General features: G+C 51.7%; 5 protein-coding genes across 5 annotated transcripts; 3 read left to right on the top strand and 2 right to left on the bottom strand.

The window, feature by feature from the left end:
- The first annotated feature begins 680 nt into the window (after positions 1 to 680).
- K444DRAFT_608006 (uncharacterized protein) lies at positions 681 to 1,305 on the top strand. Its single transcript, XM_024879288.1, has one exon. It carries the CDS (start codon positions 805 to 807, stop codon positions 1,033 to 1,035), a length of 231 nt encoding a protein of 76 aa, XP_024742337.1. The 5' UTR covers positions 681 to 804; the 3' UTR covers positions 1,036 to 1,305.
- Positions 1,306 to 6,986: 5,681 nt separating this feature from the next.
- On the top strand, positions 6,987 to 8,828 carry K444DRAFT_640341 (DUF1752-domain-containing protein; the record flags this gene model as incomplete). Its single annotated transcript, XM_024884486.1, has 2 exons — positions 6,987 to 7,086; positions 7,138 to 8,828. The coding sequence occupies 2 exons, from the start codon at positions 6,987 to 6,989 to the stop codon at positions 8,826 to 8,828; spliced, it is 1,791 nt and encodes a 596-aa protein (XP_024742336.1).
- A 920-nt stretch (positions 8,829 to 9,748) lies between these two features.
- On the bottom strand, positions 9,749 to 10,508 carry K444DRAFT_608000 (uncharacterized protein). The gene has a single exon (XM_024879287.1). It carries the CDS (start codon positions 10,242 to 10,244, stop codon positions 9,786 to 9,788), a length of 459 nt encoding a protein of 152 aa, XP_024742335.1. The 5' UTR covers positions 10,245 to 10,508; the 3' UTR covers positions 9,749 to 9,785.
- A 262-nt stretch (positions 10,509 to 10,770) lies between these two features.
- Positions 10,771 to 11,137, top strand: K444DRAFT_607999 (uncharacterized protein). Its single transcript, XM_024879286.1, has one exon. The coding sequence runs from the start codon at positions 10,862 to 10,864 to the stop codon at positions 11,036 to 11,038; it is 177 nt and encodes a 58-aa protein (XP_024742334.1). The 5' UTR covers positions 10,771 to 10,861; the 3' UTR covers positions 11,039 to 11,137.
- A 3,859-nt stretch (positions 11,138 to 14,996) lies between these two features.
- Positions 14,997 to 17,628, bottom strand: K444DRAFT_581570 (HET-domain-containing protein). The gene is made up of 2 exons (XM_024877751.1): positions 17,523 to 17,628; positions 14,997 to 17,471 (listed from the first exon to the last, which is right to left on the bottom strand). Exons 1-2 carry the CDS (start codon positions 17,540 to 17,542, stop codon positions 15,038 to 15,040), a joined length of 2,454 nt encoding a protein of 817 aa, XP_024742333.1. The 5' UTR covers positions 17,543 to 17,628; the 3' UTR covers positions 14,997 to 15,037.
- Positions 17,629 to 18,063: the final 435 nt, after the last annotated feature.

Genomic DNA, 18,063 nt, shown 5'->3' with positions numbered 1-18,063 from the left:
CGACGAAGGCTCGGATCATCTCCCGAAATTCAGATGAAACGTTCGGCATTGTGAAGGGACTCCTTTTCTGAAAGTCTTCGGGACGATCGACGGGTCTCCTGAGTTCTGGATGGAGAGATCGTCTCCGAGTCATATTGGGCCCGAGCTGTCTGATGCCCCGAGTCAAAGATAATCCAGAACAAGCAAAACGAATCCCCCAAACCCAAACCCCCGATAATCGACTAATTTCCTTCTGGGCGCACTGTTATGTCAAGCAAGAACCCGACTTCCAACTCTCGGACATCGAAAAAACGAAATGAAGGCACAACAGCAGCACGTTGGAGAACCTCCAAGTCTAAAACTGCTCCGCGTCTCCAATCCCCCCTCGCTTCTTAACCGCCTCAGGCTCAATCCCCGCCCCGGCACACCACCCCTCTTTTCCCCGGCGCCTCGCGCTTCTCCTCCCCCGGCTCCCGACCAACCACGTTGCTCGCAGCGGAACCCCCACCCTTCCCACCAACTCACACGGGTCACACCCTGCGATCCAACGGTCCAAGGGCTCAGGGCAGGCTAAACTCCCGCATGAAATGCCGGCTGAACAGTTGGAAAGGGGTCAGCAAGCCACCGTGCTGGGAACGGGTGCTAAAATTACCAATGCATGCACATGGGATCTGGATCATGGAGACTTTTTTCGCTCAGCTGGGAAGGAAGGGTGTGATGTGACCTGTGATGGGATAGGATAATGTTTATGCCCGCATGAGCGATGCGTCACATGATCCGACCTTCGCACCCGTCCGGTACGGTACCTGATCATCTATCGAATAAATGCCTTTGCATCGTGAGATGAGCGAGCCAGTCAGTGTTGCTTTGACATTTCCCTGGATGGATGGATGCGCCTTGGCCACCTGCCTTCCTCGTCGCTCCTCCAACTGCCGCTCACTCACTGTCTTGCCTTACCTTCCCACCGGCGGAATTCCACCGCCTGACGATGTGAAGATCGCGGCCGGCAATAATATGCGCAATCTGGCCGATGTGCAACGCAAGATGTCAGATTAGCTTTCTCCCATTCTCTTGGTGGCGGCGGGAGCTAGAGGATATTTCGTAGCTCGAGTCTTTCTTTTCGTGGGCTTTTCGCCCGAGGTCTCTTGAGTTTCCGCACGAGAACTGCAACTGAACTAACCGGCGCGAAGGTTAGGTTGATAGTTTTTTACCTCGTCCCGAGGGCGGCTGGCTGCCCGCCGAGGGCTTCTCCGCACGTGAGGGGGGGCGAGAGAAGTGCGGAGAAAGATGGGGTACGTCCGCCATAAGCTCGGCGCGAGGCGAGAAGGCTTTGAAACCTCTTTCTCCATCATATGATGTCCACGTACAGTACTGTACCCTCCAAATGCGGTCTTAACAGAGGCTTGGTATGGGATACGGATATGGATGATCATCGTTCGTGTGGCTTTCTGCTTTCGGCCATTCCCTTTATTTTAATCCCCCCCCTTAAAAAAAACAATTGGTTGTTGATTATTTCAGAATATTTTTTTTTTTTGGATTATTTTCGTTGGTTGGGTTTGGAGGGGGGGGAGAGCAATTAGGCGCTGAGGGTGAAAGGCAACACAGCGTTTCGCCTCGCCGCCCCCAATCACCGTGTTGTCGCCAGAAGTGGCGGAGCCGTCGCAAGGCTGAGTGTGAGAGATGTCCTCGTGATGGCCCCCTCCTCCAACGCATTATGATTGTGATATGACATTACAATTTGCTGGGGACTCCGTACCCCGTACCTGAATTAGACACGGTGCTGTGCTAGACTCGTTACACCCGCGGGGCGAGCGGCTGCCAATTGATCCTTCCTCTCTGGCCCTATTAATTCGGTCTGATGACGGCGCTGGATGAACGGGCGGCGGTTGTGCCTGGGGAGTTCACCTAATTGAAGGAGAGTGACTCCGTGGATGGGATGAAAGGAAGCCATGAGGACAGACACAGCTGACGACCTTCTGATCGTCTACCTGCACATCGTCAGTCGTCAACCACACGATGCTTTGACTCTGGTATCGTCGGTAGTGCTGAGAATAGCCCCGTTCCAACAACGCGTACGCTAGTACACAACAATCGTGTATGTACGAGAGGCGAGCAGAGGAATTCCCAAGGCAGAGTCATCGTTCATCCACCGCGTCGTCATACCTCATGAGAGTTTCGAGTTTCAATTGTCCGATTCGCACGTCCGCGCAATGTCACCAATGCACAGTTCGGTCCTCATCACGAGTTACGCTCAGCTCCAGCGCTTCGTGCAGAAAGTGGAGGACCTTCGCCACAGCAGCTGCAGCTACAGTCAGGCTGAGCTCGCTCGGTAGTCGTATCGAGAGGCTGAGAACCGCCTATCGCGAGTGTCACACGATGGGGTTGATGCGTTGTCATGCCTCACTCGGCCTCGCTCTCGAAATAGGCGGTCTGGACAGGAAATTGACCCCCAATTATTCCATTACTCCATCGATTTACTGCAATTCTAGGATCTGGCCTGCTGGGGGAAGGCGTGTCCTTATGTCTCGGGCGTAGAGGCTAGAGTTCTATTCAAATTTTTGGGTTCCTTTGGGCAGATGATCGAGAGCTGTGTGTTGTACAATTTGCAAGTCACTGGACCGGCGCGTTGATCCGCCTCCGCTCGGCAGCAGCTGATGAGGTAGGGCATCAGTGCGGCGATGGCGATGCCGATGGGCTCTGACACGGGCTCGTCGATAGAGTGCTGAGAGCCCGAGATGGATCGCGAGCGTGAGGCGCACCCACCATCGTTCAGGAGCCCGTTCGCTGGCCTGTCTGTTTCATGAGTTGTTCAATTCAAACAGACAGACAGAGAGACGCCTTCGCAGATCTGCTGCACAGGCTCAAGCAGGGTGTTGCACATCTGACCTCCTGGCTTTTATTCCAATTATTTTATCCAACACAAACAGGCGACGGGAAGGAGAAAAGGGATAGCGAAAGGAAAAGAAATCCAAAAATACATGTCTGCGGCTCGGCCAATGAGAAAATTCGCATGGGGGCGAATTCTTTGGCTGCCTGTCGATGGTACGTCTGGTGACACGACAATGCGCCGAGGAAGGGAATCGAGACCTTGGAAACGTAGGCGCGCGGAATGCTTGATGGCATGAGAGGACAGGTCTCGAGGGGCAAATGACGATAAGCACAGCGTCGGTGATGGTAATGAGTATTGCTTTTGTTTTCGCAATGTGATGGAATAATGATTCCGAGTTGCGACGGTTTTGGTTTACCAATCGATTGGGGGGGGCGTGAGGTGTGAGAAGGGCGGTTCGGGTCGAGCCTCGCTCTGATAGCCAATGCGCCGGTCACATGGCGAGGAGAGAGGTGGTGTTCGAAACGTGGGGGGGCGTGGGGAGGGGGGGAGAGGGCTCAGAGGGGGGGTTGTCTGGAAAGCTGGAAGCGAGGGGTCTGGAGAAGATCAAGGGGGGACTGGAGCGGTGTCGAGTTTAAGAAGGAATGCTGAATGCTAATATGGCCTCCTTCTGTTGCTAGATTCTGATCGAGGCAAAAGGAACAGCTGCGAGGAATGGAGATGCTGCATGCACGCAGGGAGATTTGCGAGATCGTGCGCTGCATTCCTGAGCGCTTTCTGGGGAACTGTCAAATCGTGGAGTTTGACGCGTGCGTGCGTTTTTGGGAATGTGGAGGTTATGTAACCAGTCATAAAAATGGCGAGCAGACGCCGTCCCAAAAGGCCACATCAGATTGTGGTGAGAACGATCGACGGCAGCAGCCAGGGACGGGGAAGGCTGGCCCCAACTTCCGCCTGCGGGGGTGCTGTTTGCAGTCTTGTCAGAAATGAGAGGTGTGTGGTCACATCTGAGCACCGAATCTGGACGCCGTGAGCCACACTCATCAACGCTCCAGTTCATTGGCGGCGAATAGCCGTCAGGAGTCAGGACTCCAAAACGTTTCGCAAATAACAATGTGACGCTATTTACTGTTGCTTCTTCCGTTTGCAAATCACTACTGTACTGTAATATCAAGGAGATGATAATCTCGACGTGCCGCAGAGATGCAGACTTCTGGACGAAACAACAAGGCCACGAGGGTCGCATTTTAGGAAGTTGAAAGAGTTGGGCCCCCAAATCCGTGTGGGGGGTGAGACCTCCGGGTGAGTGTGCAAAAACTTCTGGAAGGGAGGTTGGTGTTTGAGGCGTGAGGCGTGAGGCGTTTGACGGGGTCCTCCTCCAGTCCCGGGATGCTGGCCAACGGAAACAAAGCATCTGACATCAAAAGTGACGGATCTGGTTTTACCCACTTACATCGTCGGGATGCCTCACACCCTCTTCTGGGAGGCAAGCCAATCTGGGGAATCCCACGGCGCGGTGTCACCCTGCGGGATGGCATGTGGTGTCGCGAACGCCCAGGAGCAGCTAGAGCCGTTGCTTCTTGTACTGTGACTTTCGTGTTGCCTGCGGTTGCCCCCCTTCTATGGCTCGAACGTGAGGGAGCCCCATGTTTTGCTTTGGCTGTTGTACAATGACGAAGCTGAGCTTGGTTCGCACTCGCTCAATTCTTGATTCTTGATTTCTTGCAAATCACTCAGAGTGACGAAGCTGCTTCTTTCCGTGGGCCATCCGAAAACCGGATTCCGACGTTGCACCCCCCCTTTCCTTTCCCCTCTTCTGGGTTTGGGGGAAATTCTGGTGGGGATTCCGAGCCGAGGGAACTGAGGTGCAATCTTGTCATAATTATCACGGCTTCCTTCCCGGCTTCCCCCACCATCTGTGGAAAGTCTGCTTGCCATTCCGGAATGAACTCAAGGTCGATTAGGAAATGAGACATCTGATTCTCGTCCTGAATTGGTCGGGCGACCGTTCATGCACCAATGGTTCCAGCACTTGACTCCATGTCTCCGATCCTCGAGTTATCCATACATTCGGGAAGCTTGTTTGACGTCGAAAAGGTGGTGCTCAACGGCGTGTAATGGATTCTTCCGGACTGAGACATCGGAGAGGACCTCCAACTCCGGCCTGAGAAGAGGAACTCGCAAACTGCAACGACTCAGTCATGTAGCCGGCACGATGATGGTGTGCAGGCTGAGTCGCGACGCTTCCGCTTGGTGCTGGTCTGTGTTGTTGCAATGCAAGATGTGTTTCCGTTGCTGTCGTGGAAGGACGGCCTCTCGAATTGGGGGTCGATGGCGACCTCCTGGAGATGCACAGGGCTTGAGATGCTGGGTACGGTCCAAAGACTCGGGTCGCCTGGCATGCCAAGAGAAGTGGAGGTGTGCGACATGGGGAGCCACGGGGACTCGGGGAGCCACCGAATTGAGCCACCTTCCAGTTCCCACTACTCACCACCTCCCTTTCGCCAGAATGTGCCCCGAAGGGACCTAGAGACTGTGCTCTAGCCTGAAGCCAGGTCGGGTTTGGGGGCATCTGAGATTCGGATTACCCGTCGAAGAGGGCTGTTGACCGCCAGAAGCCGGCGCATCAGCTGCTCTTGCACATCCTTTCACATCCTTTCACAACTCCATGACACTCCATGACCAAGTCCCTTCAAATCGCGGACCGCACAGCAACCTCCAGCTTGCAAGCCCTGGAGCGACTGGCCACCGAGCGTTGATGAAAAAGCGCAGCGACGACGTAGGCCATTACTCAATTGAAATGAAGACTGTTTCGAGTAGGGCCTTTCGATTCCAACTGTAATACTCTTTGTTCATGCGGCGGCATGGGACTGGCCCTTTTCGCAGCACATGACTCTTTCTCCAGGCATTTGCTACAGGGCCATCCCACTATGCCACCGGGGCCGCGCGAGCGAGTGTCTTCAGGCTCCGGCGGGCTCCTCCTGGCCTGGCTGAAGGGAGCCTTGTGGCAACGCTGCTCCTGTGCTGCGGAAGCCAGTTGCACACGTGAAGAATATGAAGGCGGAGTCGATTCGTCGCAGGAAGCCGTGCGATCGAGGCCATTCGGAACAAGTCAGTAGTCAGTCAGTCAGTCAGTCAGTCTGTCCGTCTGTCAGTCCATCAATCGTTTAATCAGTCCGAGCAGTCTCTTTCTGGGCATGGGCACCTGAATCGCGCTCATTCCAGCGAACAGGCTTGGCCAGCGCTGAGTGCTTGGCCAGACCTGAGTCAGAGTTGTCAGCTACTAGTGGTAGTGGTAGAGTAGTAGCAGTTCGTTGTAGTGCTGGCCCACGAAGCGGTGCGCACGCCCGGCCGGCGGCCACACTTCCTTTCCACGCTTCCATGCTTCCCACCCTTCACTCACTCCCTGCCCCTCAACCCCCATCTTCCAGGGGTGCGCCGCTGCCAGGGTCCCCCCATGCTCTGGCTTGATCCCCCTGGCCAGCCAAATCCCGGTCACATTCGAGCCAGATGAGGAAATCAGAAAAGGCGCCATCTCAGGCCTAGCGCGGCCCACGCGTGGTGAAGCGTTGCTGCCCTATGTGGACAAGACCGAGTGCTAGCGCCCACACTTCCGACCCCCCCCCCCCCCCCCCCCGCCCCCCTTTGGAAAAAAAAAAAAACCCCCCCCCCCCCCCCCCCCCCCAGCGTCGGGCCTTTGGAAAACAAAGCATGTCCCAACCCACGCTCCGCTCCTGCCCAGTCCCACCTCTCGTCGACTACTTCCAGACGCGACCTCCACCTTGCTGGAAATCCTCCCTTCCTCCTTCAACAGACGGACTGCTGCTTCTGAACCAAAACACCACCGAACAACATATACTACCCTCCCGCAAGCAGTGCTTCCATTCTCCCGCATCGACGCATCTCGATCATTCCAGCATCCCTCTGCCGATTCATCATCTGCGGCGCATTCGTCTAATGCATGTCGCCGCTGGTATCGATTACGATACGAAATCCGATTAAACCCGATTCCCATACTTCAACGCTGCCACCGCACGCAGGAACCGAAATCGACCGGCAATATCGCCTACATCCCCTCTTCACCTTCCCACAGACGCTCTGCGATTCAATCGCGAGCATCCCACAGCAGTCGTGTCTTCACAGTAACCCACAGCTCGTGCCATCGAGCAGACTCGACACCATGCCTTCACGATTAAATGCGCCGGTCTTGACCGTGGACGTCGGTCTAATCCACAAGGTCGACACACGCAACGTCGAGAACCTCTTCAGCATGTGGACAGGTGAGTGCACTTCTTTGGAATTCCGTCCGTGACAAAGACTGACGTGTGCAGTGTTCTCAAGATGCGCTGGTTCATTGGAGGAAGGACGAAGATTAGAGAACTTGAGCTGGCGACTATGGAACAGGGAAACCTTCTGCTGTGATCCTGTCTCCGAAGCCAACTCCACAACACCTGCCATCTCCATCTCAGCGAGGAGTTCAGATGGTCGGTACTCAGCAGAGGTACCCAGTTTATCTGGCAGTCTCGACTCATTAGCCGACGAAGAGGCTCTTGAATTCGATACCGACAACACCTCGGCTTCCACAGCGCCTGTTGATATTACACGCCCCCAGATTCAACGCCAGGATTCTGTTCACAGTCGAAGTCGCGGTCGCGAACGACACATCACCCCAGACGATCTGGAGAAGATGGTCATAACGATCAAGGAGAAGAAGGATCTCGAGCCACTCTCCCTAACCAACCTTCCCCCTCTTGCGCCACTAGCAAAAATTACTCCACAACAACCAACATCCACGCCACAGATTATCACGCCAGCCGTCGAGAGCAAATCCGTTACCTCGGACGATGCTTCTGACAACTCGGCACAACCCCCGTCTTCAGAGAGCGTGACCTCCGAGCGAAGTACCACCAGCGTGGTCCGTGGATTCTCGCCTTCACATGTCAGCTCTTCATATCGATCGATACCTCTTCTCACTGCTCCTTCGTCTATTCCTACCGCCGACATTGCCGCTGTCAATTCCACAAATGGACAACAGCCAGCTAAGAAGCGTCAGATGTTCGCTCTTGGTGCATCCTCGGGCGAGGATTCATTAAGCGAGCAGACCAACTCTATGGAGAGCAGCTTACAACCCGCCGCCCCTCAACTCAAGAAGAAGCAACAAGCAAAGTTCAGCTTTGGCGGCTCATCAAATGAGGACGAGAGCTCATTGCCACAGAAGATGAAGACGCACAGCACGTTAGCTGACCCAGCTCAACGACCTCTACCCACGAAGAAGCAGACATCATTTAAGGAGGACCTGATCGCCGCCCAAACTATCAAGGAGGAGCAAGCATTCGACGATGACGTCTTCGAGACCGATGACGACGAGGTTGATGAGAGTGCTATTGACGACGATGACGACTCTTCGGACTGGGAGGATTCAGTTGAGGACAGCGGAAACCCAAGCATCGACGAGAAGACCTTCTTCCAACGCGTTGACTCGAGACCCAACCTTACTTCGCGCCGATCTTTGATCACAACCATGTTGCATCAAAGCGACAGAGCTAATGCACTCGCCAATGCAGCTGCAGCTTCAAGATCAACACCAGCCCTGCAACGGTCTTCTCGCACAACTTCACCGAATGGACCTTCTCTTGCCGCCTCACCAGACTCCGAAGACAATCTTCCTCTCATGATGAAGAGGGGTCTCAAGCCAATCTCAGAAATTCCTCGCTCCCAAGCTCAACCAATCCTCCGAACCACCAACTCCACTCCTCATCAGCTTGCTCTTTCACCGCGAACCACCCGACGAAACATGCTTGCCTCTGAACTTACTGTAAGTCTTCGCCAGCATCTTCTCTGGGAACGCAAACAAAAGTCGCAAACTGCCAACGCGGTCCTCAAGCGCAGACATACAGCTCACGACGTGGCAAACCTCAAGCAGTTTCCCGAAAAAGTGTATATGGATGGAGAGGAGGCCAAGTCAAGTTGGAACGATTACTACGGTCAGGGCTTAGGCGAATACCATTCCAGAGGATGGTAATTCCACAACAAAACGAACTCGTATAAGTCGCATAATTTAATTCGAGACGGAAAAATGGTTGCGCATCGAGCTTCATCAACATATATACGTTTCGGCCAAAGGTACATTCAACATACACGGGTGAAGTACACTAGAAGCCACATCGGCTTCACAGCCACAGCATCATCGTCTTTGCTTTCTTGGTATAGAAGCAGACGTGCGGAACGGACAGCATTGGCATTGAGCATGGAATAATGTCTATTGCACATAGCAGCATTTGCTTTTCGGCGTTGTTTTCATCTTGATTCTTGTTTTACAATCATTGCGTGCGCGGAACGGCCTAAACATCTGAGTGGCGTTTGATCTTGCCTCTTCTTTACCACTACTTCCTCCTGGGAAACACTGAGTGTGGAAAGCAAGGTCTGGATGGGAAAAGAAGTGTTGTTTTTTCTTTTGCTTTTTCATAGCGAGTTGATTAACCGGGCCTTGATCATGGCTCCGGCAGCTCATGGAACTCGGGACTTTGGGCGTTTTCGGAAGATACCAAGGATTTGATCTTTTTTTTTTTTGCTGCGATGCCTCCGAAGCTTGTTTTCGGATGGTTGTACAATGGTAGTGCTACGATAGTGAGATCGCATCGGGTCGGCTTGTGACCGATGCGATGCGAGCAAGCGAGCGAAGTAAGATGAGATGGATCATCAGATGCATGGTGGCATAGCGAGCGGGCCAGTACTTAGTGGGCGAGATGAACGAAAGTAAATGTGTACACAAAAATGACTACTTTTGAAACCTTGGTGAATGTGAAAGCTGTGAGACGGCGATTCCAGGGTTATTGCTAAGAATGACGTCGTCTTTGTCTTGCCTTTTTTGCCTCTGTTCCATCTGCCGTGCTACCTTTGGCTCTCCATCACGCAAGCCATTTATTGTCAGATTGACAGATAGATAGCCTTGCGTAGGACGTGTCCTACGTGGCTTTGGTCACGCGCCCCTTCCTCCTCCTTCCTTTCGCATGAATTGTTCCTTTCCGCCTCGCAGACCGCTTTCTTTCGTTCGGGCCTCGAGCACTGGGTTACACGCGTTGCGCTTCCTTACAACTACAGCCCCGGTTGGTTTATCGTGTTTGTTGTTGTTGATGGTGTTGTTGTTGTTTCGTGCCACCGGATGTGCCTCCGGTAAGCACATACATCTATCTACATGCAGCCCCCTTTTCTTTTTGGGGGGGAGGGCTTTGAGGGTGTGTTTGGGCTGGACTGGACTGGACTGGGTTCGGGATGGGCATGGGCATGGGATGGGGTTCCCCCTTTCCGTTGATGTTGATTCGAGGCGTGGGATACTGCAGAGGGGGATGGGAATGGACACATGGCCATGGCGAGGCGGCGAAGGCGGCGAGGCGGCATGTGTGTTGTGTTGTGCTTCCGGTGGTGGGAGGCACAGCATCTTACGGGCAGGGTGGGAGGGCAATGGGAGATTTGGAAGGGAGCAAGTCGTGATGCATGCGGTGGTGGCAGGTTGTAATACAGTACTTTCCTTGCAGGCGAGGCGTATGTTGTGTTCACGGATGAGGAGGCGAGGGACCCTGGTGCGTGGGATAAGCGTGCGACCACACTTTTCCTTGGCCTTTGATTGATTTGTGTTTATTTTGGCTTGTGAATCTCAAGAGGAGGGGGTTATAGGTAAGATAGACATTGATCGGGGAAGAGAGCGGAGGGGATAGGGGAGGAGGGATGAGATATCACATGTTTTGATTTTTCGATGTTTTAATTGTTTGGTGTTGGTGATCAGGTGGGAGAGGGAAAAGGGGGGGTAAGTTAGGCGAGGTAAGCAAAGCATGTGAATCCCAACACTTTCCCCTTCCTCGTACCCATCACTTTAACGATGACGAACCTTATTAATATCTATTCCAAGCATTCATAACCAAAACCTTCGTGTTCTCGAGGGACAGATGAAGAAGGTTTTCGATAGTGCGTTTGTGGCTATTTGAAGGGACGGAATGTACTATTCTTCTATCGTATTCTATTTAGGGCTGAGGCACGGTGTTGCGAAAGGATTAAGCGATGATTTTCAGGGGGGAAGGGCCGGCTGATCTTCAGCATGCCCATGCGATGCTATGCAGCTGCCGCGACGGTCCGCTGAAGAACGAACGAACGAACGAACGAAGCCTGTGCCTCCCCCGCAAGGCGCAGGCTGGTCATCCGTCTCATCTACAGCCAGGATCTCGTTATTTCTTATAAATCGATGACGGATGAGCGAGGGTTACAAATGCGGCCTTTAGCCGAGTGATTGAGAGAGCGCTGTGGCCGGGGAGGTGATGACTGTGTTCTACAGATGAAGGGGAGGTTGTATACAGATAGGGTGCTTTGTTGGCAGCTGAAGTCAGCTACGGACGTGGGGTAGGGTTCAGGACTCGGAGTTCCGCATGCACCGGGGTGGGAGGGCAGGGGATGGGATGAAGAATTGTGCGCGCGCATAGAATAAGACAGACGAACACAAAAAAGAAAGGTGACCATGCATAATATTATTAGAAGTTGATGATGGGGTTGTTGGTTCTGGTTGTCTGCCTTCACAGCGCTTGCATAACGGCGGTGAGCTCTTCCCTTTTAGTGGTGGGATGGCCGCACACCGTCTGGATCCAGGTGTGTGGGAGAGCGGCGCGTAAAGGATCCAGAAGTCCCGGTATGTTCTGCAAACGGAAGTCTGTGAAAATAATAATAATAATAATATTTTCTCGTTTGAATATTTCAAATTTTCTCCTTCAGGTTGAGCAAGACGGCGGAGTCCGTCGGAAACAATCCGAGTTTTCTCCCCCTATCCTGGAATAGAAGCTCTTAAGGACCGCGACGCACCCTTCGCCACAAGGCTATTGTTTCAATGGTGGGTTTCTCACATGCCTGCACGAGGCTGTGATACGAATCAACTCGGACCCCGCTGAAAGAATCAGCAACTGGATTTTTTCCGGCCCTTTTCATCTTCGTATGTCTCCATTGTTCTCCACTGTCGCTCTCTAGTCCAGACTCGTTCGGGCTCATTACGTTTTCGGAAGAGGGCGAGGAAGGGAGTAGTCATAAGGCTGGGTAAGAGTTTTCATTAGGGAGATGCAGAAAATGCTTAATTGGGTACCCACCAAGGCCCAACGCCCTCACAGGCTAAATCGCCTCCCAGGGTTGGGGAGAAGGCTGTGCGTGGCTCGTGAGCATGGAGGTGCTGTAGATGGGACGAGTGGCGGTATGTGTCACTTGAATATTATCACAATCAATCATAACATTCTGGCAATTAGATACCGCTCATATGAAGCAGCACATGAATCCCCTTCCATAGGAGTCCTCGGATGGAAGAAAAAACATTGCGCTCTGCGCACGGGAGAACAAACAGCCGGGAGCGGTAGAGCTGCCCGAGATTCCCCGATGCCCCTCCCCTCACCGCGAGGCTGGACAGCCTGACCGCCTCTTCACGATCCCATCCCAGCCAATCACTCCACATGACTGAGCGAATTTTCACCCACGGAGGCTGGATCATTGCATGTGCTGCAAGTCAGCTCTGGATCGCTGGTATTGCGCCTTCATTTGTTCGCAGGACCCTCGTGTTCCACCGTCACAGCAGGTTCCGCTCTTCGAAGCTCCGTGTTTCCCTTCCGTCGTTGTGGAATGGGAGAGAGTCTGGAGATCGACCGAGGGGAAGGGTTCGGAAATACGGTCAGAGGTCGAGACCGCGGGATCGTCCGAGTCATGTGGGAGTGCTGCTCCTCGTGTACTCTCGTACACTGTCGTATTTTCTTTCTGGCTGGAAGCGGGACTTGGATCGGCAACTGACGGATGACGTGTGAGGTCAGCATCTCTCGGGCGGCTGGGAGAGGTTGGCGGTGCTTGACACCGCTTCCGACCCGTGGGTTACCCAAGTGGGAAAGAGAATGAAGATTAACCCGGCCGGCCGGCCGAATCGATGACGCTGAGATGCATTCCCGCCAAAAATAATAATTGAAGCCTGTTAATTATGCTCGAATTTTCTTTTTCGCTTTCTTTTTTCATTATTTTCTTTTATTTAGAGTTTGAGCTTGGAGGGATGTTCGTTCAAGCGGAGACAGGTCACCGACAAAGCATCAATTCCCGGATTCGTGATTGCTCACGAGAGGCCCTTCGGACGGATGCCGGTATCTGAGTGACAACTGACAGTAATTCCCGAAATTCACGGCTTCCCGAAGCAGGTTTTCTGCATTCTTGTTTGTTGCTGTGTCATAACGACTCAGGGAGTAGAACATGCTAGCTGATGAGGGGATGAGAAAGTTCATTCATCGATCATGAGGTTTGTTTTCAGGAGAATTCCTTGATTGATGTTGTTTTTATCATCCGCGAACTCGGCGTCAGCGTGCATACATCTTCTCAACAGAAATTGAAATCAATACCCCTTCATAGAGATGGGAGAATAATTTCCAGGTCCTTCTTGCCATTGAAAGTGTTCTTCGGAGCCGAGCATTGACAGCCGGTCGGCCGTTGCGGATCCGTCCAACACGAGGGATGTCACCGCGTCTAGACCACAGGTGACAATCTCAATAATCGCCGAATATCCTTCCCTTATCCTTCCCATTATCCCTCTAGGGATAAGGATCTACCCCGCGACCGACTTCCCAAAGCGGAAAGCGGGGTAATCTCCAGCGCCGTCTCCGTCACAACAACAAATATCCTCCTCTTTAATCAATTAACAATATCTTTATTTCTAAATTTCTCATTGGGAGCGGCTTTGGTGTCATAACCCTTGATTCCGAGAGGTCCGGCAACGCGTGATGCCGTTTGTCATGGTATATGCGATCACGTATTGCATGTACTGTCATCAAGATTCGAGTTACGAAATGTGGCGGCAGCGAATGAGATATTTCCCTTCGCACGCGATGGATGGAGATGTTAGGGCCCTGGGGAAATAGAGGGTTCGAGGTCCTGCCGGGTGCCGAAGCCGCTTACTCCGCAGGCGGAGAGGAGGCTCCATGGGATGAGATAATGTGCTGGCAATGCATCAGGGATTGACAGGTCACTGTGCATTCTTACTTGCTATTACTGCATTCTTATCTGAGCCTTCGAAGGGGAGTGAGTTTAAACTTTGGGGGGACATTTATTCAATTGGTTGGTGTAAGATGGAGCTGCAGACCTGAGTGTCTGCTTCCATCCAGTGGCTTGGTGGATCGCAAGCCATGGAACCACATGCGAGTCGGGACCAGATTCCAAGAGCATTAAGGTGGAGGGCTGAACCCAGTACCATATGACCCCCGTGTCTGATTTATTGTACTGTGCATGTGTAATCTTTAATCAAGTAATCTGGGCAAGTAATCTGTCTGGCCCATGTGGTTTTGACGTGATAGGCCACAGACGGAGCAGATATCAAACCATCTCCGAGGCTAGTTATGTCTTTACTAGGCGTGAGTGAACATGGTATGGAAAGCTTTGTTGCACGTCGTACTCAATTTACGAAACTTTCTGGCACAATGAGATTGTCCTTGTTCCGTAAAAAGTTGAAGGTAAATCCACTCTTTTGACTTTCCATGCTTTGTTCCACATCCACTTGTTGTCCGGAGTTGATGTGGGACATCGAGATAAAATCAATATTGGGCTTTTGTCCAAAGTACACATCAGTCACGGTTATTAGATTTGATGTCATCTGATCCTTGGCTCGGAAGTGAATTCGAAAATAGGTGTGTTTATTGTATACCGTATTCAACGTCACAAGGATGCTTGTATGCTGGGCCGCTGCGTCCCAGACGTAAATCCGCATAGACTCTTGAGTCTTAACGATCGTTGATTCCGCCTCTTTCGTCTGGCATTGTAGGGCTTAAGATGACATCTGGCAACCAGAGAAGGGCTAGGAATGGCCTGACAAGTATTGGCATAAGCAGGACAGCTATTTCGATCATTTGAGGATGCATTTTAGGTACACAGAAGTGCCGCAGTCCGACTGCTTGGCTTGAGATATCTTTGGATAGATTGCCTTTGTATTATAATCTTACAAGACAGTCTAGAGGACTGGCGCTAAGAGTCTGGCGTCATGTGTTCAATCTTCCAGAACGCCTTTATTTCTCTCGCCGCTACTCATGCGGCAAATGCTGATGACGGACTATTCAGCGAATTGCCAATCACGTCTAAGGCAAGAGAATTCAAGACCTACAATTGGGATGGTATTACGAGTAAGATATAACTCTATGCACAGGACCACCATTGTTACCAGCACAATCCCTTGATTTTATTATTATTCTAGTGCAATGTCACAAACTTCCACTCTCGATCCAGCTGCATCCACGTTCCTTCATAGATCCATCCTCCGCCGGCTCTTTTCTTCGCGATACCTTTGGCTTGGTCGATCCATTCTACTTCCATAACATCGACATCATACTTGTCGCCCTTCGAACCTGTATCTTCTTCACCAAGGCTTAGATCATCCATTAACTCCAATTGTCCATCCGAGCAACGATCCCTTGTGACGACTATGAGGTCAAGGTCGAAGCCACCCTCTGGGAAGAACACACCGCCGTAGTTACTATAGTATCCGATGCAGTTGGACTGACTGTCTACGACGGCGAAAGGCTCACTAATATACTTGTGCTTCTCTGATTTTTTTTCAGTCATGTACTCCACCACATTACGTCCAATTCTCACTCGCGCGCAGCTTGTCCAGAATGCGATGTGGCCAGAATCGTGAAAATCTTGACTTTCCAGAACATATGGTACGTTGCTGTTGTCTTCCATCCAGCAAGGTGCCGGCTTGCTAGAGTTCTTGATAGTTTCATGCCAGTTCACCATCTTCTCCTCTTTGTGCTCATCAAGGTGTCTAATAATTGAGATTGGCGCATATTTTCCACCTATCGAGACGCTGTAGAATTCCAGCACTCGATATTCCTCTGGCTGAAGTGGCTCTTCATCATTCTCTGGCCATGTTGAGGGTGAATAACAGGGCAAAGGACTCCACGCCATCCAACTCCACGAAGGGATCGGGACCTCGTAATAGCACCCATCATCAAGTGCAACTCGGGAAGATATCTCGCGGGGCTCAGCGGACGTGCTGTTAATCCACGCGAGAGCTTTGTCAAATGTCACCCGGGGGAGGCCCCAGTGGAAAGTTAGTCCGCCAACAAACTCCATTCTCTTCTGAATACCGACAAATGCTTTCTTGATGTCCTCAGCATAGGTCAGCTCCCTGTCATGCCAGTAATTCCACACCAGTTGAGGGAATTGACCAAGGCAGAACTTCGCAGTCGCAACAGGCTGGAATGTCTGGAAGCAATCCTCAAGGTCAACAAAAGTTTCAGGCTCGTTCAGCCCACAAGGCTCCATACTGAAATCTTCCATCCAAAAGCTACATTCGCATTTCCAGTAGACCTGGTCCTTGAGGAAAAGCACAGCTCTTTTCGACAGGAGGAGCTCTTGATAAGTCCAGCCGCGATGTTTCCAACGACAAGGTTCGATCGGTTTCTCGAAAGGCCCAAAGTATGGCTCCATGGCCAACCCAAAATTCTCTGATATTTGGATGTGGTCAAGGGAAACATCTCTTCGTTTTCCATATATGTGTGGGAGACCAGCTTCACAGGAGTCTCCAAATCCCGCGATGACGGTAAGAGCCGCCCGAGCATATATAACATCCATTTGTGCGATTTGGAATGCCATGTCGACTTCATCGTCCTGTATGATACATAGAGCATCAACCCAGAGATACCGTTCCCCGATTTCTCTTGTCAGGCGAACGGCATCCGATACGGTCTTAGGTAAGTTATATTGCTTTGGCCCGATACCGCCAAATTTGGCCATTGCATTTATTGTCGCCTTGGTAAGGGTCGATTGTCTGGAATTATCTTGCCCCCAAACATAACTCAAGGCAAAATAGCTGCAATTTATCGGAGCATCAACCACACACATGTCAATTACGTCGATCAGTCGAAGCTTTCTCGGGTACTCGTTTTCGCCCAGCCATTCAGGGCTTTCACATTTGCTGCTATGGCAATTTTTGCATGTCGCCTGCCACGTTCGTAAGAGGGCAATATCGAAATTGGGCCTCATGGTGCGGGCTCCAAACGGCCTCGGGTGTAGATCTGTTCCTTTAGAATCATAAAAGTCTTCGATCTTCGGCAGAGGATATGAGCATGGTCGCAACGTCAACGGCGTAAGGTAGGTTGTCTCAGTATAGGGTGGATCTTCTTGGGTGGACTTGAAGCGAATGTAAAAATGGTTTATGATGCGCTTTCTTTCTCCTTCCACGTTCAGTGCTTGATAGCCGTACTGGTACCCATCCAAAGTGCATTTAATTTTGGAATCTGGGAGGCCGTCGAATGTCAACTTCAACTTTTGAATGTGTCTTATCACAAGCCAGCACAGTCCACAATCTCTTGCTGTCCGTTTGATTGAGAACACCGAGCCGAGCTGTAAACCCCTGGTAAGTTCTTCTGAAAAAATCAGCTTGTTGAGGTCTAGCTGAGTACAGTTTTTGCAGAGGCCGTTTGGCCCTGGCAAGAAATCCAGACCAAGGACTGATTTAAGGCGGACATTTGTTTCCTTAAGAGAATGCTTGAGAGCCCCGACAGCAGAGGATCTGAGAGTCTGAAGTCTGTTGTATGTACCCTCTCCATGGCCAACGGCTCCGGTAGGTGTCTCCAGCCTAGATCCAAGATCAGCCTCTCCAAATCGAGGAATCGCATGCCTTGAAGAATGTGAGTGAGCATTCAGAGTCCCAAGAGCCGGTCATACTAACCCGGGTTTATCCCCAGACATTGCATCTACAGCTTTCTCTTCGGATTCTTGAGAACTCTAGATATGCTCCGATGAGCCCGCCATTGAGACTGTATTTATAGGTCACCATCACGTTCTCCTTCCGACATGAAACTGATTTGGACAGCCATTTGCGCTGTCCTCGTGCTTGTCATGGCGTTGCCCCTGAGCTAGCCTTAGCCGGAATATTGGACGCCAGAAAGCCGACTGCCACCACAATCAATACTTGTCACAAAGCAACATCGGGATATTCCGACACGCGCAGGATCTTCGTACACGGTTCACAATCGAACCCAGAAGCTCCAAAGAGACCTTCATGGGATGTCTTCCAAAACACTTGCTCCTCCTTGGATAGCGGAGAACTAGGTTGAGATATATTTGTCCCGTAATTGAATACTGAATGAGGCTGCACCGTTCAGGGTTCGCCAACGCCGGGATTAGCGCCTTGTCTCGGGTTAAAAGGGTTTTACCGCCCAATGATAAGTAAAATCTGGAGTCAAAAATTCGCCTTGCGGATCGGGAAT

Source organism: Hyaloscypha bicolor (assembly GCF_002865645.1).
Source record: "Hyaloscypha bicolor E unplaced genomic scaffold K444scaffold_16, whole genome shotgun sequence".
In the NCBI taxonomy this organism is placed as follows: Eukaryota; Fungi; Ascomycota; class Leotiomycetes; order Helotiales; family Hyaloscyphaceae; genus Hyaloscypha; species Hyaloscypha bicolor.
This window is presented reverse-complemented; position numbering and strand designations above follow the sequence as displayed.

Coding starts and splice junctions, on each gene's coding strand:
- K444DRAFT_581570 (XM_024877751.1), bottom strand. CDS start 17,542: ATGTCTGGGGATAAACCCGG. Junction 17,472..17,522: donor ATGTCTGGGGATAAACCCGG/GTTAGTATGACC, acceptor ACATTCTTCAAG/GCATGCGATTCCTCGATTTG.
- K444DRAFT_607999 (XM_024879286.1), top strand. CDS start 10,862: ATGATTTTCAGGGGGGAAGGGCCGGCTGATCTTCAGCATGCCCATGCG.
- K444DRAFT_608006 (XM_024879288.1), top strand. CDS start 805: ATGCCTTTGCATCGTGAGATGAGCGAGCCAGTCAGTGTTGCTTTGACA.
- K444DRAFT_608000 (XM_024879287.1), bottom strand. CDS start 10,244: ATGCTGTGCCTCCCACCACCGGAAGCACAACACAACACACATGCCGCC.